Source organism: Aquila chrysaetos, chromosome 7, assembly GCF_900496995.4.
Source record: "Aquila chrysaetos chrysaetos chromosome 7, bAquChr1.4, whole genome shotgun sequence".
Lineage (NCBI taxonomy): Eukaryota > Metazoa > Chordata > Aves > Accipitriformes > Accipitridae > Aquila > Aquila chrysaetos.
The window spans coordinates 30,427,078-30,447,973 of NC_044010.1; the positions used below are offsets into that span (position 1 = coordinate 30,427,078).

Here is a 20,896-nt window from a genome sequence, read left to right on the forward strand (position 1 = left end):
AGGTAGAGGGACAAGCTTTTAGAAGAGAAGCAGTGCCTACCAATGGGGGAGAACAGTGGGAAATTCATTCTATGTTTTTGGAGAAAGCTTAAAAACTTGCAGTAGTAAAATAAAGTAGACTTGGGTAAAAAATCCTTTTCAAATTTATTCTTCCTCTAGACTACAACTGCTTGCTTTTGTTTTATTGAAAAAATAATTACTTGGAACATGCACACTATATAAGACACCCTCACAGTTAAACACACATATCAAAGACAAATAACATCTGCATTAAAACAACAAAATACTGACAAATGTTCTTAATCAGCATTTTGAATTCATTGCGTAAATATACATCAAGCTTTGCTTAAAGGTGTGCTGCTACCAGCCTTGTTTGTTTTCTTCCCCTTGAAGCTGTAAAACGTATTACCTTCAACACTGCATGGAAAGCCATTTTACCTGTTTTTGAAGCCTTCTTTTACACTGCATTTTAGCCTTGAGCTTTCAAAAAAAACAACAAACCAAACCACAGCCAACAAACCACCCCGTACAGTTATTGTGCCATTCCCATCTCTGAGCATGGGTCAAGCAAAGGCTGCGGAGACAAGAAAAATGACACGTTGTTCCTTCAGACATCACAAAGATTTTATTTTTTTTTATTGGTTTAGGAAGGAGATGCACACCCAATTCAGTAGATACTGAATAGCAGGGAAGTCAGGAGATAAATGCTTTGCTTTAGAGATAAAAATTAAAATAAATATTTATACATAAACCAAAAGTCTACAGAAACTTAAATTTTATTTCTGTCTGGGGTATCCTTTTAACAGAAAGGAGAACTCTGTGTCTACAGTGAAGACTCATAGTCAGCATTCTTCTACCACACCATGAGCCACCAATGTCTTTCAGCACTTTGCATAGCTTTTGCAGTGTTCCCACAAATTCCAGAGGATTACAAGGACAAGTGCCACACACATCATTTGCCTGCAGTTAAACTTCCAGCATGTAATTTCTTTCAGACTTTATTGTGAAGAGAAGCCATACTTGATTCAACAGCAGTCAGTCTTGTTTCCAGAGCCTTTAATACAGTGTCTGCCTGTAAACAGGGAAAGACACTCAGTTATAAACAGAACTTGACAATACAAAGAGCAAGTGTAGATGTTGCAAGTGCTCAAATTTGATCTTGCATCAATCCTATTTGATTCTATCCCTGCTACTTTCATAGTTTGAAAGTTCACTTAACTCTAATGTTAACTCTCTACACTTTCTCAAATCTGTAATTGTCTCTAGTCTCTTGGTGTCAGATCCACACATTCAGCTTTTGCCAGACAACCATCAGCTGACTTTATGACACTATTTGCTCCCAACTATCCCAACTTGTAATCAAAATTTTTCAGTAGAGCAAAATGTCTATTATGTAATATTTCAATACAAATTTACAGCAAAAGCATTAAGTCAGTTTACATGAAAGACAGAAGGGACATGACTAAAACAAAGTTAAGTGAAAATCTGGAGAAGTGAATCAGAACTAATTAGATACGAAATTTCTAATTACTGACAAACATAGATAAGAATCTAAAGCTGTGCTTGATAAAACACAGAATGCTAATTACCATTAAAATTGAAGGAAAAGTTACTGAAATCTTGCATAACACCAGATATTAATAGCATGAAGTATTACAGCATATGTTAAACCCCACAGAATAGATCTGGATGAAATAAGGATATTAAGATTTCATACAGGTGATTTAAACAAAGAATGATATAAGGCTAAATCTTACCCTTTGTAGCACGTCTTCCAAGACAGCTCGACTTTCAAGAGTTAAAGGTTCCTCATCAGTAAGAGCTTGCTTTTCTGAGGATCCTAGAATGTAACTGATATACTACAGTTTAGATCATACACTTTTCACTCTGAAGGCAAAAAAACAAGTGTAGGACTCATCCGTTATTCTCAATGATTATGAGATTATTATTAATACACTAACAAAGTGGAAGCATGATTCCAGTGACAACAACAACAAAAAAATCTGTTTGGTAATCTTGTAAACAAACTATATGGTAGAACGAAGAGTTTTAAGTACAGAACTACCAACACACCACTGCTTTATGAAAATTAGAACTTCAAGAGACGGTCAGGAATTCTGGTGCTACAGGATATGGTGAAAAATTATGCAGACTTTGAGAACAGTGTAGCACTAGCTGGGAAAACCAGCCATCACTATTACTACACGGTAAAATGCCATTTTGTTACCATGTTAGTATTTCAGATAATTTTACTGCCATGGAAAAAGCAAAGTATCATAGCTGCGGAGAGGAAAAAAAACCCCAAAACTGTCCAGACCCGGAAGGTGAACATACATATAGATACAGCAAAATAAACTGGAACTTAACAAAAAGCAGAAACATTAAAACTAGCCCAGACAGAAATAAAGGTAACCTATCACTGTTTACTAGAGTAATGCTTGGATAAAAGCACTCTAGTGTGGAGACTATGACTGCAGGCTCATTTTATGTTGTCTAAAGCAGAGCACATACGTAGTCTTTTCTGATCAAACGAGAAGGAGCCCTCCTGTGTTGTGTACCTAGTGTTATTTTCCTGGGTGGCACGCAATTTCTTGCACAAAAGGCATCCCCAGTGTTTTCTTTTTTCTAGGATTTGCCCAACATTACACAGGTGATGTTTCTCACACTTCAGCACTACGATGCTAACAACAGTAGTACAAAAAAACATGCTGGAACAAAGCAGCAGAAACGGCTACCTCTAGACGTGCCACAAATGTTAACAGGAGCATCCCTCAGTAAGATGCTTGGTGGGTGAAGCTCAGCTGGCAGGCTTACCAATAGAAATTCTGCCTTTACCTTTCAATTGAGTCAACATTGAAACAGAACAAATCCCTCTTGTAGTCGAGATGCTTTGGGGTGCATCTATAGATGTTGCCAAGTGTCATTGAGCAGCCAGAGCAGAATAATGTTTCAATGATGCTGTAAGTAAGATATGTAACATTTATTCATAAGAAAAGAAAAAGAAACACCTCTCCCCATCCCCTATTCAAAAAAAAATAAAAATCGTCCATTATGATTTTTTATAGAGCATTTGCTCCTGCTTTGCATCACGTAATTACGAGCCCTCCTCTTTCTGCCCGCGTTCCCAGCGGCCGGCTGCCCTCAGCAAGACTCATACACAAGCCTTTTGTCCAGACGGCCCGAAAAAAGTGTTCCGGGCCCAGGCTCCCCGGCCCTGCTCGGGAGAACACCGGGCACCCCGGCCCGCCCCCCGGCAGCACCCGACGGGCCGCTTATCAGGCTTTTCCTCAGCGCCTTCCCCGGGGCCCCTCGGCTCCCTCAGGAGCGGGAGGGAAGGGCCCAGGCGGGGCAGCAGCGGGGCTCCGGGGCCGGGCCTCACCATCCGCACTCGCCGGGCAGCTTGGAGAGCTTCCGCTCCTCGTCCACCGAGACGCTGGCGGCCGCACCTGCGCACAGGGGGGGAAGGCGGGGAGGGAGGTGACCAACGGCCGCCGCGCGCGGCGCGGCGCGGCGGGCGGGGGCGGCGCGCGCAGGACTCACTGCGCAGCAGGATGCAGCCCGACTCCTCGTCGTTGGTCACCCAGCTCAGCGTGTCGCCCACCGGCCGCTTGCAGCCGGCGCAGAGGAACACCATGGGCAGCAGGTCTGCGTTCTCCGCGCCCCCCTGCCGCTGCTCCGCCGGAGGCAGCGGCGGCACCCGCCTGCCGCCCGCATCCAGCCGCGACAGGGAGGAGTCCAGCTCCGCCACCAGGCCCGACGGCAGATGGAGCGCGCCCGCCATCGTCTTCAAACCTCCCGCGCCGGAAGCGGCAGTGATGCCCGCCCGCTTCAAGAGCGGCGCCACCCCGCGCGCGCCGCGCCCCCTCCCTCGCCCGCTGGGGCGGGGACGCGCCGCGCCGCCCGCGGCCACGCCCCTGCCCCTCCCCCCGCGCACGCGGAGGGCCCGCCCCCAGCCGTTAACGGCTGCGGCAGGGGCGGCCGGTCGTGCCTCGGTCCCGTGGGCCTCGGCAGCGCCTGCGGGAGCGCGCCGGGGGGGCTCGGGTGCTGTGGTGGCGGGGAGGCGCGGGAAGGGAAGATGGCGACACGTGTGTTGAAAGCTGCCTCTAACCGGCCTGGCGCTTTTTGTGCTGCGATTGCATACCTCGCTCCCGGTTCTAAGTGCCGCCTCGCCGCGCTGCCTGCCCGGGCGGTGTCCCAGGACGCGTGCCTTGCGCCCTGCCTTTCCTATGTGAGCCTGAACGAGTAGCCCGGGCCTCCCCAGCTGCGACGTACCCTGGGGGCTGTCGGGGCGCAGTCGAAAGCGGGCGGAGGGTCTGTCTCACATTTAGCGTGAGCAGTTTCGGTTCCGTGAAGCAGGTAGGCGCGTGTTTGCCTAGGCACAGGACTGTCGTGGGCCAAGCGCCTTCCACCGGTCTGCCTTTGCTTTGGGAGCCTGCCTTTCCATCCATTGCCTTCAGGGCGGAGGGAGTGAAGGAGTAGCAAAGCAAAATATATGGTTACTCCAGTACGCCCTGTATGTATGAAGGATTTTGTCAAGTGTTACCTACTTCTTTATGTCAAGAGAAGGTCAGAAATGTCTTTCAGCCCAGCTGTTCTCAGTAGCTCCAGAGCGCGCTGTGTTGCTGCAAGTTTCTGAGAGGGAAAGGTTTGTGACCCAGCTGGCACTTGTCCACCCCATTCTTAGGTTACTTGACATCCATCTCATTTTAAAATATGCTGAGGAATAATGTAATTGCCCACCAGGAAGCAAGGATTACATTTTAAGGGCTGCTGTTATGTATCTGTCAGACATTAATATTCATTACTGCTAGATGTTTTTTAGTACCAAGGCAGTCCTTGAGCTGCGGAACCCCAGAGTGATTTACATAGGCATCAGTTATGCAATCTCTTTCTGAGGGCGCTGAAGTACAATGAAAAAAAGTATTCGGTTGGAGTTCTGTGCTGGTTTAAAATGCACTACTGAAATGGCTAACAGAACAAACTCCTCTGAGTATTTTTGGTCGTATGAATATTATTGGGATTATATAGATCCAATTCCAGTAGATGGAAGCAAGTTGAAGGTTAATAAATGTAAGTATTGTAGAGTAGTAGGTGCTAATCCAGTACAGGAAAAATGTTGCATAGCTTGTCTCTCCAACTTATTTTTTGTTTTCCTTGCGATAGAGACCATGCCGGGTTATATGTGCATGGTTTGTACGGATGGGTGCCTGCCTGCCAAAGTGACTGTGCTCTAATAGCAGTTATTACTAATAGCAGTTATTACTAATACTGAAACTCTTTGCTTTATCTTAAAATATTTGAAACTAGAAGACTGCTGATACTAACTCTGATCTAGAAGGACAGATTCTTTTTTAGCCATTTGCTAAGTGGAAACCTAATGACTTGCAAATCTGTAGTTTGGGGTGTTAGTTACCTGTATGCTACTATCAGAGAAGTTGACTGAATGAGCAGAGTTTTTCATAAGACTATCGTGTTTTCATCTTGGGACGTAAGGCTTACATTACAACTGATAAACATCCAAAACCTTAGTAAAAGAAGAAGCATATGTTTCCACTAGCCAGGAACAACAAGCTGAAAACATACTCTATTACCTTGCCTCCTTTGATTTAGTGCTACTGAACTGTAAGATAAAGTAATAATATACATTATTGTCAAAATACTTTATTGCTGTGGAAGCTAATTCTGCTGGGTTTAGAAGTTTATTTTCAAAGTATATAATACGAAATAGTATTCACCAAATTTACCCTGCAACAGTTAATTCCGTTTCACACTTGGTTTTGCACAATGAGATAGCGATGTCTTTTTATGGTTACTTAAAGTGGCAAGTAATTATTTTTTTCCTAATGTAACTGCATTGGTTAGGTTTTGGTAAGATAAAATGACAAGCTATATCATGAGGGATTAACTTAACTACGTATAGTTGGATGGATTGACAAAGATCGAGGGAGAATGGGTAGGCATGTTTGAGTCACTTAGGCTATAGGCAGCATTTTCCCTCAATTTCTGCCAAGTCTCTACCTATGGTTGTATCCTCATTTGAGTGACAAAGCTATGGGCTTTACTGGTTACTATTTAGTTTACTGAAGACAACTACAACTGTTCAGATACGGTTTCAGAGACTAAAATTGCTTTCCCCAAGGTTATTATAGTGATGTGGTCAGCAAGGAAAATGTGATAGTCTTTGAAAATATTTCATGTCTCTCTAATTAACAGTGCAAGAAACTGTCTTTCTAATAGTGAAGATTGAACTGGACAATGCTAGGAGCTTCGTGTCCTTCGCTTGCCTTGTGAGAGCAGGAATAAGAAAAGGGAGCAGAAACTCTTATTCTGCGCTGCCTCTAGAAAAGCTTTTCTGTCCACTCTGATGAGCCTAGGGCTTATTGCCTCCAAACTTAGAGCATCATGCCTTAAAGAAGGTAGTGTAAATATCTACATCCTTTGATATATAAAATCTTGCTCCGCAATACTGTAGGGCAACATTTGGTGCTGCTGGGATCAGGCAGGTTATGAGCAGCTTCTCTAATTCTCTTAATTTTAAAGTTAGGGCAGATAATTACCCCCAAATTCACCAGGGAAACCCCAAACTGCTGAGTTAAGCTAGCTGTAAGTCCCTGGCATGTGGCTGGCTTAGCAAAAAACAAAAATCAGGAATCTAACCTTTTCCCTTTTTTCTCATTAATAACATCTTTCTAACATTTGGGTTGCCTGATACATAGTAGAGGTGGAGTTTGTGTTACAGCATTTCCCTCCATGGCAATTTATAGGATATTCCTCTTTACCCAGCTGTGTGTTTTCTTGAAACTTGTAGAAATTGTGCTTCTGAGAGAAGATGTTCATCCTCTGTTAAATTTAATTTCAATTTGTTGATAGTTTCATGGAGGAAATTACCACACACACCTGAGTGAGTGCTTATGATTGATCTCATAAGCCCTATTTCCATTAAAAAGCAGAGTAAACTTAATGATTTTTTTTTTTTTAATTTGTTCTCTTCCCCTAGAGAAGTCTGCTATGTTTCAGGTCTTCTTATATTGTAAGGAGATGATTTATGCAATCATACTTTGTGTTTATGCATCTCATCTGCTCCTACAGTAACTCCAACTTGATCTAGTTACAAAGGAGTGGAGGCCTCAAAGATAGAAAATATCTGCAAGTTCCTACAGCTGCTGACTAGATAATAGAGGAAGAACATTGTGAGTGAAGACCTTTACTGACAAAAAGGCTGCAGGGTGAGGTCATGCCCTGTTGGACACAAAAGGAAATCACCTTTGGGCTCAGCTTTGGGAAACAAATCTGCAGGAAAACAGGCTTCTGTATCTTAGCTGCTCAGCTCCCAGGCGAAGAAGGAGAAAGATGCAAGTGTAGGGTTTGGGATGTACTTTTTTTTCCGCTCAGCAGCTTAATGTTAAGGCAATTTGAGTTCCCTGGGGCAGCAGTTTATGTAAGATATTTCTAGGCAGCTTGTCAAAATGGAGTTCTGCTCCATGATTTGTGTCTTTTAAAGAGCCCACATTGTACCGATTTCTAAACTAAAAATGTTGGGTTTGGTTTTCTGATAGCCAGGGAAGTGAAACTGTTTTTCATTTTTTTTTTTTTTTTTTTTTTTCTCCTTCCTCTAAAAATAGACATTTTTCCATGTCAGCAGTCCAGGAGGAATGGAGACTGCATCATCTTGGTACTTTTATTTTTCCTTCTCCAAATACCAGTGAGAGAACAGTGAGTTACAAGTTATAAAGAAAACACCAAGGGAAATAATTCCACAGTTGGTTAGTTTTTTCCTTGTTTTGAATAAAAGCAGTAGTCAAGCAATGAATATACTTTGTAGGGTTTCCTGTCTTTGCATAACATTTACAGTCTTATACCTTCAAAAGCCACTGTTGGGATTATTGCCTTCATGTGCTTGGAAGTATATAGATGAAATAAGTTCAGCAAGTCCTTGCCCTTTGTGCTGAAGATGAAATGTGATAATTTCCCCTCAGATAGCCACAAACATTCCAAGTTTGGCAAAATGTAGGATACCTCCAGGATCACAATAACTGCTGTATTGATGTTCCAGAGGGCGTCTACTGATTGACTGCAGTGGGACCTGAGCGTTTGTTTAGGTGCATTGCTGAATCAGCCCAAATGAATCATGTGGTTGTCATAACCCCTGGGATGGGATTATAGCTCCCTAATTCAATTTTGCCTCTGTTGTTTGTTTTTTTTTTTTTTTAATTTAATGTAAAACAGAGACCTGAATCTCTGTACTTTCTTTCCTCTGTTATGTGGCCTATCCCTGAAGCACTGTGAGACTGTGTTTGTCTCATGAAAATGAATCTAAATCCAGCTATAAAGTCATGGTCTTGCTTTCTATTAATAGCATTGTGCAGCTCTCTCCCTTTTGTATAAAAATAATAAAAGCTTAATTGGCCCATGAACTAATAGGCTATTTAAAAACACATGCACGCACACAAAAGGTGACTAAAATTTAGCAGTAGAAAAGCTTTTTATAGATTGTTAAAATATGTTATCCCAGTTTAAAAAAAAATCCTAATTGCAGGACTTTAAAAACAGGAAGTTTCTGTTTATCCCTCAAGAGTCCAAACTCCCCCTGAGACCTGGAGCAAATTTGATTAGCTTCAGTGAATTCCATGAATCGTATTAAAGCTGCTTTTAACAGATGAAACCAAAACAGCTCTGATAGGGAATTCTATAAATCCAAATTCTTCATTTCTGTCCCAATGGCTTTGAACACTTCAAAACTTTGAGTTTTTCAAAATATCCCTGGACCATGAGCTTGCTTTTTTTTTTTTTTTTTTTTTTAACAGAAGTCCCCTATTCTGCCTTGAGGAGTTGGGGTTGGCCAGTAGCACCCCATCGCTTTTTCCCATAATAAGAAAGAGGGGGAAGAGCAGGTCAGAATATTGGCCCTCACGTGCTAATTTACCATCCTCTGAATTAAAGCTCAGTAAAACTTTTTTTAACAGAAGGAGAATAAAATAAGCTGACCCTCCACATTCTTATGTCTCAGTAGCCCAGCCAAAACTCAGCTTGCTTATAAGACTCTGGCTGGGTCCGTTCTAGTTTTAGGTTTAAAAGGAGCTGCGATAATTCCCCCTAATCTCTTTGTGGCTCTGATGACAACACGTTCTGAACTTTTTCACAAAGAAACACCTAATCAAACATATTGGACCTGTTTCAAAGAACACAATGTTTTCTGTCCTTTCAGATGGAAGATTTATTTTATCTTGATCAATATTTGTCTCTGAAGTCAGTGACCCTTCTTTTTCACCTCAGTCTGAGTAGCTGGTTATGAATTCAGGGCATTTCTCGACTTATGCCCTGCAGAACACCCGACCTTTTCAAGGCTTTAACTTGGACATTCACCACCACCACACTGATCCCAGGAAGGAGCATTTTTGAAACTGACCAAATGTGCTACTGGGGCAGGAGCAGATTCATCCCATCTAACAGCCTGTAACTGAGGCAGTCATTTCAGCAGCGCTGTAGCTTTCATTCATTAAAGATCAACTCACTTTTCTCCCCCAACCCGCTCATACTCCCATTAGCAGTGGTCACCCAGATCAGGGATCAGTTCATCTTTTTTTCTTTTATTGGTTTAAAAAAAAAAAAAAGTTTGCAGCTGAATCAGGGATAACAGCAGTGGCAGGGTCTTAGGCTGGTTTAAACCAATTGTGAGCCCATACTTCAGTGCTAGGAATCCACTTACTTGTTCCTTAAAGAAGCTGCTTAGTCCTGATAAAGTAGGCTGCATTTTGAACTATTTTCTGTTGATTACAGAAGTATTGTAGCTGAACAGGGGAAGGTTCACATTCTCTTCCACTGGACTGATGTGCTGTAAGGGTCACAGGCACTTTTCAACAAGCTTTCCTTGGTATTTCTCTTTGTAGAAAATGTTTTGAAGGCTAGAATTCCCTCCCTAAAAGCATCATCTTAAAGATCATGGATTGTACTTTTTCACCCAAGAGAAGGATTTGGCTATACACTGAGTGGTAATGGCTCAGTCTTGAGTACTGGATTGTTTACCGCACTGTGATTTTGTATCCCCTGCAAAGAGCTGAAACTGTGAAAACCATCAGTGGTCAGTATTACATTTTAAATATATGCATAGTACTAGTCACCATCACACTTACTAGATTTTTTTCCCCAACCTCTCCCCCAGCCCTGGCCGTGCCCTGTTACAATAAACTGCTAGGAGGCTCTTAAGACTTATAACAAATTGGCACGCAGATTGCTCTCTCTCAAGGGTTTAATTAAATTGAATTAATTAAATGACACACCTTTCTTAGAGATTGTAAATTATATTGCTGTGTTTTATATTTGCAATGGTATCAGTGACAGAATTACTGTGTTGTGTCCACAGATTCTATTGTCATAGCCTTTTGGGTTGGACTTGCTGCGTTTGTGATGTTTCTTTTCCTTATTTTACTGTATATGTCCCGCTCTGGATCAACTCCAGTAAAGTAAGTACAACCAGAGGTAAAGTAAGTATAGATCAGTGTGATAAAATAATCTGGATGAAACATTCATTCACTGCTTCAAGTGATCCAGCAATTACAACATTTATAATTGCACACAAAGATGACACTTTTTATGTTATTATTCAGTTTGAGTGTCTCTCAACCCACGGCTATTCGCTGTTTGTATTAATCACCTGGATAAAAATAAATCCATAACTGATGAGGTTTTCAGGTGACAGAAAGATGGGGGAACAGTAAACCACGAGGATAGGCAGAGCAGTCTGGACTGCTTGGTGTGTTGGCAAACAACATGCATTTTACTTGTGCCAGCTATTCAGGTTGCATACTATGGAAGTAGGAGAGTCTGTTTTACATGCAGAATGGGAAAGTACCTCTTGTAAACCACACCTGAGAAGGAAGTAGGAATCATGGTGGTAAAGCAGGTGAACACCAGCTCCCAAAGCAATTCTGTAAGCCTTGATCAAATTAAGAGAAAATTTATTCGTGAGATCAGGAAGATAATAGTATGTGCGCCATTGCTTATATCATCCCAAGAATGTTGTACTTGCGTTAGAATGTGCTCTTTAAAAGGGGTTTTAAAGAACTTGGGAAGAATAGGGAAAAAACTGATTTGAGTTCCAGAAACACATCCTACAGTAAGAGACATCAAATCAATTAGTTTCTCAAGGAGCAGTGGCTCAGAGATGCTCCTTGTGAACTGTCTGCATCTTTTAGAACACTGGTGTCCAATTCAGGAGCCCCATGATAACTATCAAATGGTAAAGTACTGTACTAAAATGCAATGGCTGGAAGCTGATGCTACACAAACTCAGATGTACCACATATTTTCTGTGAGGGTAATGATTCACTGGAACAATTTAGAGTAGAATATTAAATGGGTTGTGATTAATTCTTTTACTTGATGACTGAACATCTGAAAAACATGCATTTGTATTCATTAAAAAATTACTGTGAGGAGCCTGTGGTCTATCATTCCCTGGCCTGTTATGCGGAAGGTTAGGCAAGCTTCTTTCTTGCCTAAAATAAGTGTATGACTCAGTCCCTAAACACTTTTAAGTTCTTGTAGGTTAAATTAACTCAGTGAAATTACTGGTTTATAATTGGCTGAAGGTCTGGGCAAATTTTCTTCTTCCTTTTTTTTTTTTCCAAATCCTGGCAGGAGTATGACAATACCTTCCTTCCCAAAGATGCCCCATATCTGAACTTCTGTCCTTCAGCATAGTAAGCCCACAGTAAAACTACAAATACACTTAGAGAGAGTATTAGTCAGTTGGAAGCGTGGCTGTGAAATGACTTGAAATACCTGCCAACCATGGATGTATAGCATTCACAGTACCAGTCAGTTTAGGAGTGAGACAACATGGTCAAACTGGGTTTTCTGTTGGGGCAGAATCTCCTGGAATTAGCCTCAGGCCATTTCAGTAGGGATTAAAGTTTACAGGTGTGATTCTGTCACTCTTGCCCGAGTACCTTAATTTAAATTTCAGTAGAGTACTGTTGAGCATTAGGGAGACAGAGTTGGGTCTGAGCTAGCGAGTAGCCCAGTAAAGCATAACAGCATCTTCAGGCTCAGAGTGTGTGCAGCGTATCTAGCTCTAGCTCTACAGACAGATCGCAGAGCCCCACATTTGTGTCATCCAGACTGTTTTCACAGCTGGGGTTGATGAAACTGGGAAATATCCTCCAGTGGTGGACAAATGGGATAGCTAATCTATCCTAGTAGGGTGTTTCCACCTGAAACCTCCATGACTGAAAAAAGAGGCTGCATAAATAGCTCACTGTTGACAGGCATGTCCCTAGTCTCCTAAAATTACAGACCCTGTCCTGTGAAAGGTAGCTGTAGTGGATGTGCCTGATGGAGATGCAGTGCCTGCTGATGTGCAGCACCCACATGTTGTATGGGAATGTAGTTCTAACACTGCCTGTGATTTTGAACTTTGTCTAAGGACAGGTTTCTGTTTGCAGCTTTCTACATTTGGTTTACTTTGTTTGCTGCTAGTTTTTCTGGCAAACACATTTTATGCAAACAAGGATGCATTTGCCCACTGCTCCTCCTAATCTGATCAGGACACAGAAAATTCAGCTCAGCAGATTAGGCAGAGGTTCAAGATTAGGTCACAAACAAGCAGAGGGAAATGAGTGTAATATGGCAATAAAAAGGAGCACTAATATTGTAATTTATTGGCACCCTAAGGTCTCTGGCATGCTCACAAAAGGTAACAACAACAATAAAAAAGGCAACTTGCCCAAATAAACCACAGAGCAGGAGGCAAGCTAACAATACAAGAAACACATGGAAATGGACATAAAATTACAGGATAACAGAGGCATGTTCACATTAATTTACTGTTCCTAAAAAACTGGCAGGAGTCTATATACCTGAAAATATCAGAGTGTTTGGAAGACTTAAAAGTATTACTTTTAAAAAATTTTTTACTTTTGCATCATGTTACTGAGTGAAATACTTGGCTTAAAAATATCCATATTTATCCCTAAGATGTTCAATTTTGCCCATCAAAAGAGCTGTTGTGAACAAGGCAAGTCTAGGAATGTTTCATGGAGAGCCCAGGAATCATTAATGGAAAGCAGTATTGGATGAGATTTGCTTAGGCTTTGAAATCATTCTGTCTTATAATTTTTCTAGGTTTGAAATATACTGTAAGAAAAGAATTTTAGGACTGAAGAGACTATTCAATGTTGTCCCCCCCCACACCAACTTGCCCTTTTTGTTTGAGTTCCATTTGTTTTTTAACCCACACTCCAATTACACTTCTCCCAATTCCAGCAATAAAACAAAGTGAGGTGCCTGAAAGAAGTTCTTCCTGTTAACTTCCACCATCCTCCCCTATCATCTTCTTTGTTATGTAATCTATCCATTACCCTTGGCATGACAATCATCTAATTTCTGTACTGAAATCTCCTGTCTCGTTTCTCATGATAATTCTGATACGTTAACCCAACAAACGTACGTACACGTCACTGGTCAAGGCTGGAGAACTTTTATCGTCACTGTTTTTGTGCTCATCCATCTCTCTGTCAAGCCCTGGGGCATATAGGGCAGCGTGTACTCTTCCAGCTTGCTCAACCGCCTGGTGAAACAAGCATGCTTTCAGGTCTGGCAGTTCATGAGAGCGTACCTTCTTGCTTCAGTTGACTGTCGAGCAAACCCTCACTGGCGCATCAGCTGTCCTTATTGTCAGCTGGATCTCTGTGGGGTCCTTGAAGGTTACATTTTGGCCTTGTATAACATGCAGTGATTATATCTCTTCCAACACTGCGTACACAAAGGTCTTATTATTTTGGCAAGGGGATGCCATCTACCACAGTATAGTCTGCTGATTTTTATCTGCATATCTGCACAGAAAAGAAGTCAGTGTCAAAGTGTCTTCTGAAAGGCATATGCAACAACTAGATCTACTTATGCCACAGCATAATCCTTAGACACTGAGAAGTCCTGGACCTGAATCCATGATCTGATTGCACCACACTCTTCTCTGCAATACAAAGTAGTTTGGTGCCAAGTCAGATGAGTGAGTTTGGGAGAGGGGGGAGGGTTGATGCTTGCAAGAGAGCTGCAGCACGGAATCCATGTCCCAGTCCCTTTTGTCACCATTATGCTATCCCTACAGAAATAAATAAAAGTTTTGGGGCATGGGACCAATTATTTCAAACCCAGTAGCATGCCAAGGCAGTTGATTACCACAGTGCTGTAATCAAGAGCCAGTATTAACATTTGCTTCAACTATGTTTCTTACCATCCAAAATTATACAGAAAAATAAGGGTTAGTGGCTGGACACAGTTCCTGGTCAAGGCTGAAACTTCATGCAGTGGAAGAGGGACAGGGAAAGTTCCTTCCTGGACCGCTCAAGAGGACACACTGGTTTCCCATGCATTTCACTGGAGGCTCTGCATTCCTGACAGCTGTGACTGAAACCACTGTGGACATCCAAAATCTTCTGGCTATCACTTTCCTACCAGACAGTGTAATGGAGGAAAAAAAAAAAATTAGGTACCCAGAAAGTTGGAAGATGTGCATGTCTCATCCCTTGTCCACATTTCTTGCTGTCACAGTAACCTTAGAGAGGCTCAATCAAAGGGACTCTGGACCCCTTGGCAGCATGAGCCTTGCTGGCTTCAGGCAGATTTCTTGCAATAAAAAACCCAATTCAGAGCTTAGATATTTTTTGCCCCTGACTACCACCAACTTTTACCCAACATTTCTGGGGCATATGTTAACATAGTTTGAGGATACCACTTGCCAGACAGAGATGTGTGAGTTGGCTTGAAAACACTTGTTCTGCAGCCAGATTTCTTCTCAGTTTGCAGGTGAGAGTTTCCTTCATGGACAGACATATAACCACTGATTTGGTGGACAGACTGTACAATGTCCACGTACTTTTTCAATTTTTTGCTCCATTCAGATCAATTGCAACAGCTGCTTCATTCCTGGAACTGGGGAACTAATTTGGATATTTGACAGCTCAGGGGTTTTGGTCCCTAGGACAGAAAAAAAATCTATAGCCATATCCTAGATCTCACATGAGGGCAGATAGTTTTCAGAGAGTTTTTGTTTTTTCAGCTTACCTTCAAGATTGTCGTATTTGTTAGTGAACAACATAACCACCATATATATATATATTACAATAACAAAAAAGCACCTATTCACAAAGGCAGTGAATCTGATACTCAAGGCACTGTATTCCTCCAGATGACAGTATGACATGTAATAGCTCTACCTGGGCATGCTACCTTGTCTTTGGGGAGAGGAAGTCCTCTAATACTATAGTAAGAAGATCCTCATGAGAAGTACTTCTCTGACTAAGCAGACTATGCTCCTGTTCTCTACTTTCTTAAGACAGCTGCTCCTGTTCTCTACTTTCTTCAGCTCTCTCTTTCCTATCACAGTTGACTGTTTCCTGAAATCAAGGTAATTTGTCTCTCTATAAACTCACTTAAGATATACTCAACTGCAGTCTCTACCTACTATCTCACTAGTGGTAATCACATGTTCTCACACCCAGCTACCTTGAAATTCATAGCCAGGATTGGCAAAGAGCTCAGAAACAACCTGGTTTCTCAGCGGTACTTAAATCTCATGGTCAGGACACCCACAGGATCAGTATTTGAGGTCGACATGACTTGTCTGCATAGATTACAGCATCATTCCTTGTGTCAGAAGAAGCTGATACAGCTAAGTCTTTACAGCTGGCTTCTCATACAGTGTTCCTATGGCTCTATCCCAGTTTCTCCCCAAAACAGTTTCTGAATTTAATCTCAAAGAGCAGATAATAAATCTTGGTATTCTGAAGCCTCTGGTTTCAAGGGATAAGGCTGTCTTTCACACCTCCATCATTAGGAGATCTTTCTTTTTTTAAGTTGACAGAACCAGCTCCCTTTCATGTGAACAGCTGTCAGACCCACAGGAGCAGAAGCTGTCAAAATGGTTAGCTATGAATTGTCAAAGCCTGTTAACAAGACTTCAGTCACCAGAGCTGAAATTACAGTGTCTTCACAGGAAAGTGTTCTCACTCCTGTCATCTAAAGAAACATTCTCCATACCTTTTAGCAGGTATCATGCCACAGGAGAGAGGCCTGGGATTGGTATTACACTTGGTAGAGTGGCACTGAGGTTGTTCAGAGATAACTGATCTCCAAGTGAAAACTAATGGGCTGGGGTTTTATTTTGCGACAGCCACTGTGTGAATGTACGTGTGAACTCAAAGCCAGGAATAGAGATTGCTTACCAGTAGTCAGTGTCCCTCCAGAAATCCCATGCACTGAGACTCTGCAGTTGAGAAGACACCATTTGCTGAACGTGAGGTCAGAACATGCCCTCTGTGGCTGCTGCCCAGACATTCTCCAAGTCTGGTGCCACCAGGCGAACATCCATCCAGGTGGGCTGTGCAGCGGACTGCACTGCTCAGGTACTGGGAAGCAGGCTGGCTGTGCTAGCATTAAGGTGCTCTCCGTTGCTTTCTGAAGTTCTTCCTAGTTCTTGCCCTTTCTCCTACAAACTGAAATGATGGGGCTTTTTGTTTTCAAACTGTTAAATAGTTTTAAATTACACAAAAAGGCTTCCATCTAATAGTGACCAGACAGCCATTTACAAGTGACACTCAAAAGAGTGAAGTAATTCTTGAGCCATGCATTCAAATAGCATCCTATGACAACCATATTATCAAATCCAACATTATCTCCTCAGAGGGTGCAGAATGCCCAGTCCAGGCTGTCCTGAGATTAATGTCAGCTCACTCTCAAGAGACACACACCAAACCACAGACAACTGATGCACTGGAGGAGATCTGAGAGTGCTGCCCACTGAGGGCAGGGATGCAGGCTCCCGAAGTCTCTGCCCAGGTGCTATACCTTTGCAGAGGAGAACAAGTTCTTATATTTAAGTTGGTCAGTATTTCTGATTTCTCTGCCTAGTTAAATCACAATGCCTTGGCATTGCATCTTGGCTTAGCTGACAAACTTCAATAAAATTAGGGCTAAACATTTATTTACATAAAATATTCTGGTTGTTCATTAATGAAGAATACCAAAAAGTGATCATTGTGGATAGACAGTGTGATAAATATATGAAATTTTGGAATCACAGTATCACCTACTCCAAGCTTTTAAATATGTCTGTCCCCAGAAATCCATAAATACAAAATATTAGCTCTACTTTTTTTTTAATATCTCAAGCTTTTCTGTGTGCCACAATTCACTGTCTTTAGGGAGAATAATTCACGAAAAATCTGCAGTTCTCAGTGAAAAATATTATTGCCAGGGTCGAGGCTTTAAATTTAATATATAGTTTGACTAGGTCCATCTTAACTAGCTGTCCAGTCTGTGCTATATGACTGTTTGCTCGCCTTTGTATAACTGTATCTTTATCTGCATCTTTCATTCAGAGTGACTTTACATTTATTTCCAGATCACTGATGAAAATGCTGAACAGGATCGGGTGCTTATGGAGCCCTGCTGGAAACAGACACAGTCAGAGATCTTTCTCCAGTTACTTTTTCAGAAGCCTAACTCACATAACACCTGTTTAATGGGACTTGTGTATAGTTCTTTTTAAAGAAGGCAGTATGGAAAACTAAGTCAAATGCCTTATTGCAGTTTAAATAGCTACATATACGCAGCTACCTTTATCCTCAAATTGTGTTCCCCTCAAAAAACAACATCAGACACTTTTCACCATACCTGTCTTTCTATAAAGCCATACTGTCTGGAATTAGTTTCTCTGTCCTTTGAAATACTTTTTCACTTGTATCTTATCTTAGCTTTAATTCCATGATTTTGCCTGGGGCTGAGGTCAGTTGCACTGCCTTATAGTGTCCTGGCTTGACCAGTTCGCTCTCTTTGAGTACTGGGACATTATGGCTCTTCCAGCTGCCTCAAACTTCCCTGCTGTTACAGGGATGGTTAACGATTAACAAGAGCCAGCCAGAGTTCTCCTCAGACAGTCTCCAGGTCTCTGGGATGCAAGTTCTCCAGCTGATTTTAAAATACGGATAGCTAGCTGATGGTATTTAGCTACTTAATGGACTGGAAAGAAAACATCCTGTTTTGGTAAGAGTATTTTTGTCTTGCTTCTGTCAAACAGAGAGAAGAGCGATGTCTTGAATATGCCCGCATCATAGCAAAGAAAACCCCAAATCTGCCTGCCTGTGGTGGGCCTGTTGCTGAGACTTTTGGGGTTTGTTTCGGTTTTTTGAATTACCAGTAAGCAAAATCCCTGTTGCATTAAGTCTTGTCAGGCACAGATATTTTAAGCTTTCATTAGCAATTAATCAATATAAATTTGAAGTTATAAAGTTTATATTTCCCTTCCTCCAAAGTATAAAAAATAATTGTTTTCCTTTTCATCCCATTTACTTTATCTTGTTTTTTAGATTTTGGTTGTTATGTTTGTCTAGCCACTGAAACACCAGCTTTTAGTCAAAGATATCTTTTTTCTCATCTCTGAAGCCATGGCTCCAGGACATTAATAAGACTTTTCAAAAATTTTCCATTTTCATTCTCACTTTTGTGTTACGTTTTTCTTCCCAACGAAATTTTCCTCCCCACCATTGAAGCCCTAAGGATATAGTAGTAGTTGGGATCTTGTGTTCGGCCATACTGAATAGAACTTACCACTTCTAGGCCAGGACTCGCCTGCTATTTATTTTTTAAGGGTGAAGTTTAGGAAGCTGCTGGAAAGAGGGCTCAGGGAGGAGAAGGCAGAGTGCGCTCTGCTGTTCTCATATCATCGCCCCCTCCACCCCACCACTAACTTGTTTTTGTGGCAGAATCATACATCTTTGTATTGTTACTGTTTGTACACTGGCAATTTCCTGCTACCCTAGTCCTACCCACTCCTTTTTAGGTCTGTCCCATTTTCTTGCTTGGATCCCCACCAGCCCTTAGAGCTGTGTATTGCCTTTTCCCAACGCCAGTTCCAGGGAATCCCTCCCAAATACCACACATCCTTCTTGTTCTTGTCTCCAGTGACACCCATTCACAGTTATGCAAAGCTCTTATCCCTCTTCCCTTTCCCATGAGCAGCCATGACAGTTCCCTTCACCCTCTGGTACAGAGCAAGTCATAGCAAAGTTTCTAGTTTCCTCTTTAAAAATCCAGCTAAAGAACCAAGCTTAAGGGCTGGACTGATGGTCCCATCTTGAGGGGGAAAGGGGGAGTCACCACATATCAGCCACAGCTCACACTTTCACTGTTGGTCATACTCCATTTCCAGGTAAGGACATGATTCTCATGGTGGATAAAGAGGTCTGAAATCAAAAGCATCTCTCATGCTGCATTCAATGTCTTTTGTGTTAGAAGAACCATCTTCTTTATTTTTTAAAACTTTGATAATATACTTCCTTATGAAACTGCTGCTATCTGTCTTCCAAACAGATGTCCCTGATAACTGTACGGTTTTTTTTCTCTCCACACATTACAGACAAGTGATTGTAGGGAACCAGATAGAAGAAAGCAGTTCCAACGGTAAACAGCCTCACTGTGATGATCTCAGTAGTCCATACTCAGATGTGGTTGCTTCTCAAACACCTACCTCCCTTTCAGATGAAACTGGCATTCATGAAAGGATTTGAGCCTGGGTTAAAACTGGAACAGGTTAAACAAAACCAGCAGTACAGTTCTCCTGACTGCAGAGAAAAGCTCAGTGCTGTGACTGCCTATTAAACACTGATACCAAAACCCTTCAGGAGAAGAAGAAAAAGAAAAATGTCTTTCAACAAAGGACAAACCTGAAAAATCCTGGATGCATAAGAGGAAGTCTTAATGGCCATATTTGAGCAACGGTGCTGGAGTTGCCTGATCAACATTTTAGATCAACATTTTGGATCCTGATGATGATGACTGTAAAATTTCTCTCTTCTTTAAGTAAGGATTCAGATTCGAACTTCTCTCCCAGTTACATGGTGCAAAGGGTGTGCTGCTGGTTGAGTGGTTCTCATTAAGACCCATTTGGTGGAGAGCAGATTTACTCCTCCAGCAGAAAGTCTATACCAGTTTCACCCCAAGTCCTGTAAAGAGTTCTGCCTTGGTCACCTGAATGCCCACTGAGTCCTGTTATCCTTGGGGGTGTCTCTGCAGCATCACTTTTCACTGGGTTGTCTTGCTGTGAAAGAAAGCAGAATCCCGTTGATCTTACTGAACAGGCAGCATAACCAATATTGTTTATATATCATGAGAGCCATAAGTCATCTGCTTCTGTCTCTGTCCTCAGGTCACACTCATCAGCTGCATCTTAGTAACACCTCCATTCGGACATCCTCTGAAAAATGAGCAACAATGTCAAGTGCAACATCAACAATAAAACTTGGATTTTAGAAGGGTTATAACTTGCTTCACTAACTTAAAGCTTAGCGGTTCCCTCAAGGATAGAATATGCTTTTTATTTACTTTTCTATTGCAAACAGTATTTGGGTTACTTAAAATTTACTAAAACACTGTTTACCTAGAACAGCCTTTAAAAAGGTTATGGCAGCACTAATTATCTCAAGTGAGTGTCTTACTGAATAAAGTAATTAGCTTTACCTACTGCCCAGAAATACCATTTTGCTACCAATAACCAATTACTTTTTGCTTCCATTTTGGAATGGTAGATGGAAAAGAAACTGTTAATATTGACCAATCTTGAAATGGTATCTCCCAGCTACCCAGGCATTAGAAAAAGAGAAGTATGTTTACCATATTTGGTATCGAAGGAAAATGCTGGCAAAACCACAAAAGCAACATCACACTTCTGCACAAGTTGCCTGCTTTCAGCTGGGGCTGCAAATAGTTTGACAGAAGCCACAGGAGGGTCACAGCAGCTTTTCGGTGAGGTGGAGAGGACGGGATAAGCTCAGCTGGAGCAAAGTCAGAAGGGCCACTCGCACTCCCTCCCCCTTCAGCGCCCTCTGCTCTCTCCACCTCT

General features: G+C 41.9%; 2 protein-coding genes across 5 annotated transcripts; one reads left to right on the plus strand and one right to left on the minus strand.

Annotated features, from left to right (window-relative positions):
• Positions 1-606: 606 nt before the first annotated feature.
• On the minus strand, positions 607-3,885 carry MIS18A (MIS18 kinetochore protein A). 2 transcript variants are annotated; one of them, XM_041124742.1, is made up of 6 exons: positions 3,541-3,885; positions 3,380-3,446; positions 2,836-2,958; positions 2,559-2,708; positions 1,758-1,851; positions 607-1,072 (listed from the first exon to the last, which is right to left on the minus strand). In XM_041124742.1, exons 1-6 carry the CDS (start codon positions 3,779-3,781, stop codon positions 992-994), a joined length of 756 nt encoding a protein of 251 aa, XP_040980676.1. In that variant the 5' UTR covers positions 3,782-3,885; the 3' UTR covers positions 607-991. The 2 variants fall into 2 exon arrangements, with proteins under 2 accessions (XP_040980676.1, XP_029875370.1); XM_030019510.2 differs by lacking the exon at positions 2,559-2,708.
• Positions 3,886-3,994: 109 nt separating this feature from the next.
• Positions 3,995-20,306, plus strand: LOC115343521 (melanocortin 2 receptor accessory protein). Of its 3 annotated transcripts, XR_003924164.2 has the most exons (5): positions 3,995-5,070; positions 6,214-6,416; positions 10,361-10,460; positions 17,402-18,042; positions 19,415-20,306. XR_003924164.2 is itself a non-coding variant. In XM_041124743.1 (3 exons), the coding sequence occupies exons 1-3, from the start codon at positions 4,911-4,913 to the stop codon at positions 19,563-19,565; spliced, it is 411 nt and encodes a 136-aa protein (XP_040980677.1). In that variant the 5' UTR covers positions 4,850-4,910; the 3' UTR covers positions 19,566-20,306. The 3 variants fall into 3 exon arrangements, 1 of the variants encoding a protein (XP_040980677.1); XR_003924161.2 differs by lacking the exon at positions 6,214-6,416; XM_041124743.1 differs by lacking the exons at positions 6,214-6,416; positions 17,402-18,042 and having other exon boundaries at positions 4,850-5,070.
• Positions 20,307-20,896: the final 590 nt, after the last annotated feature.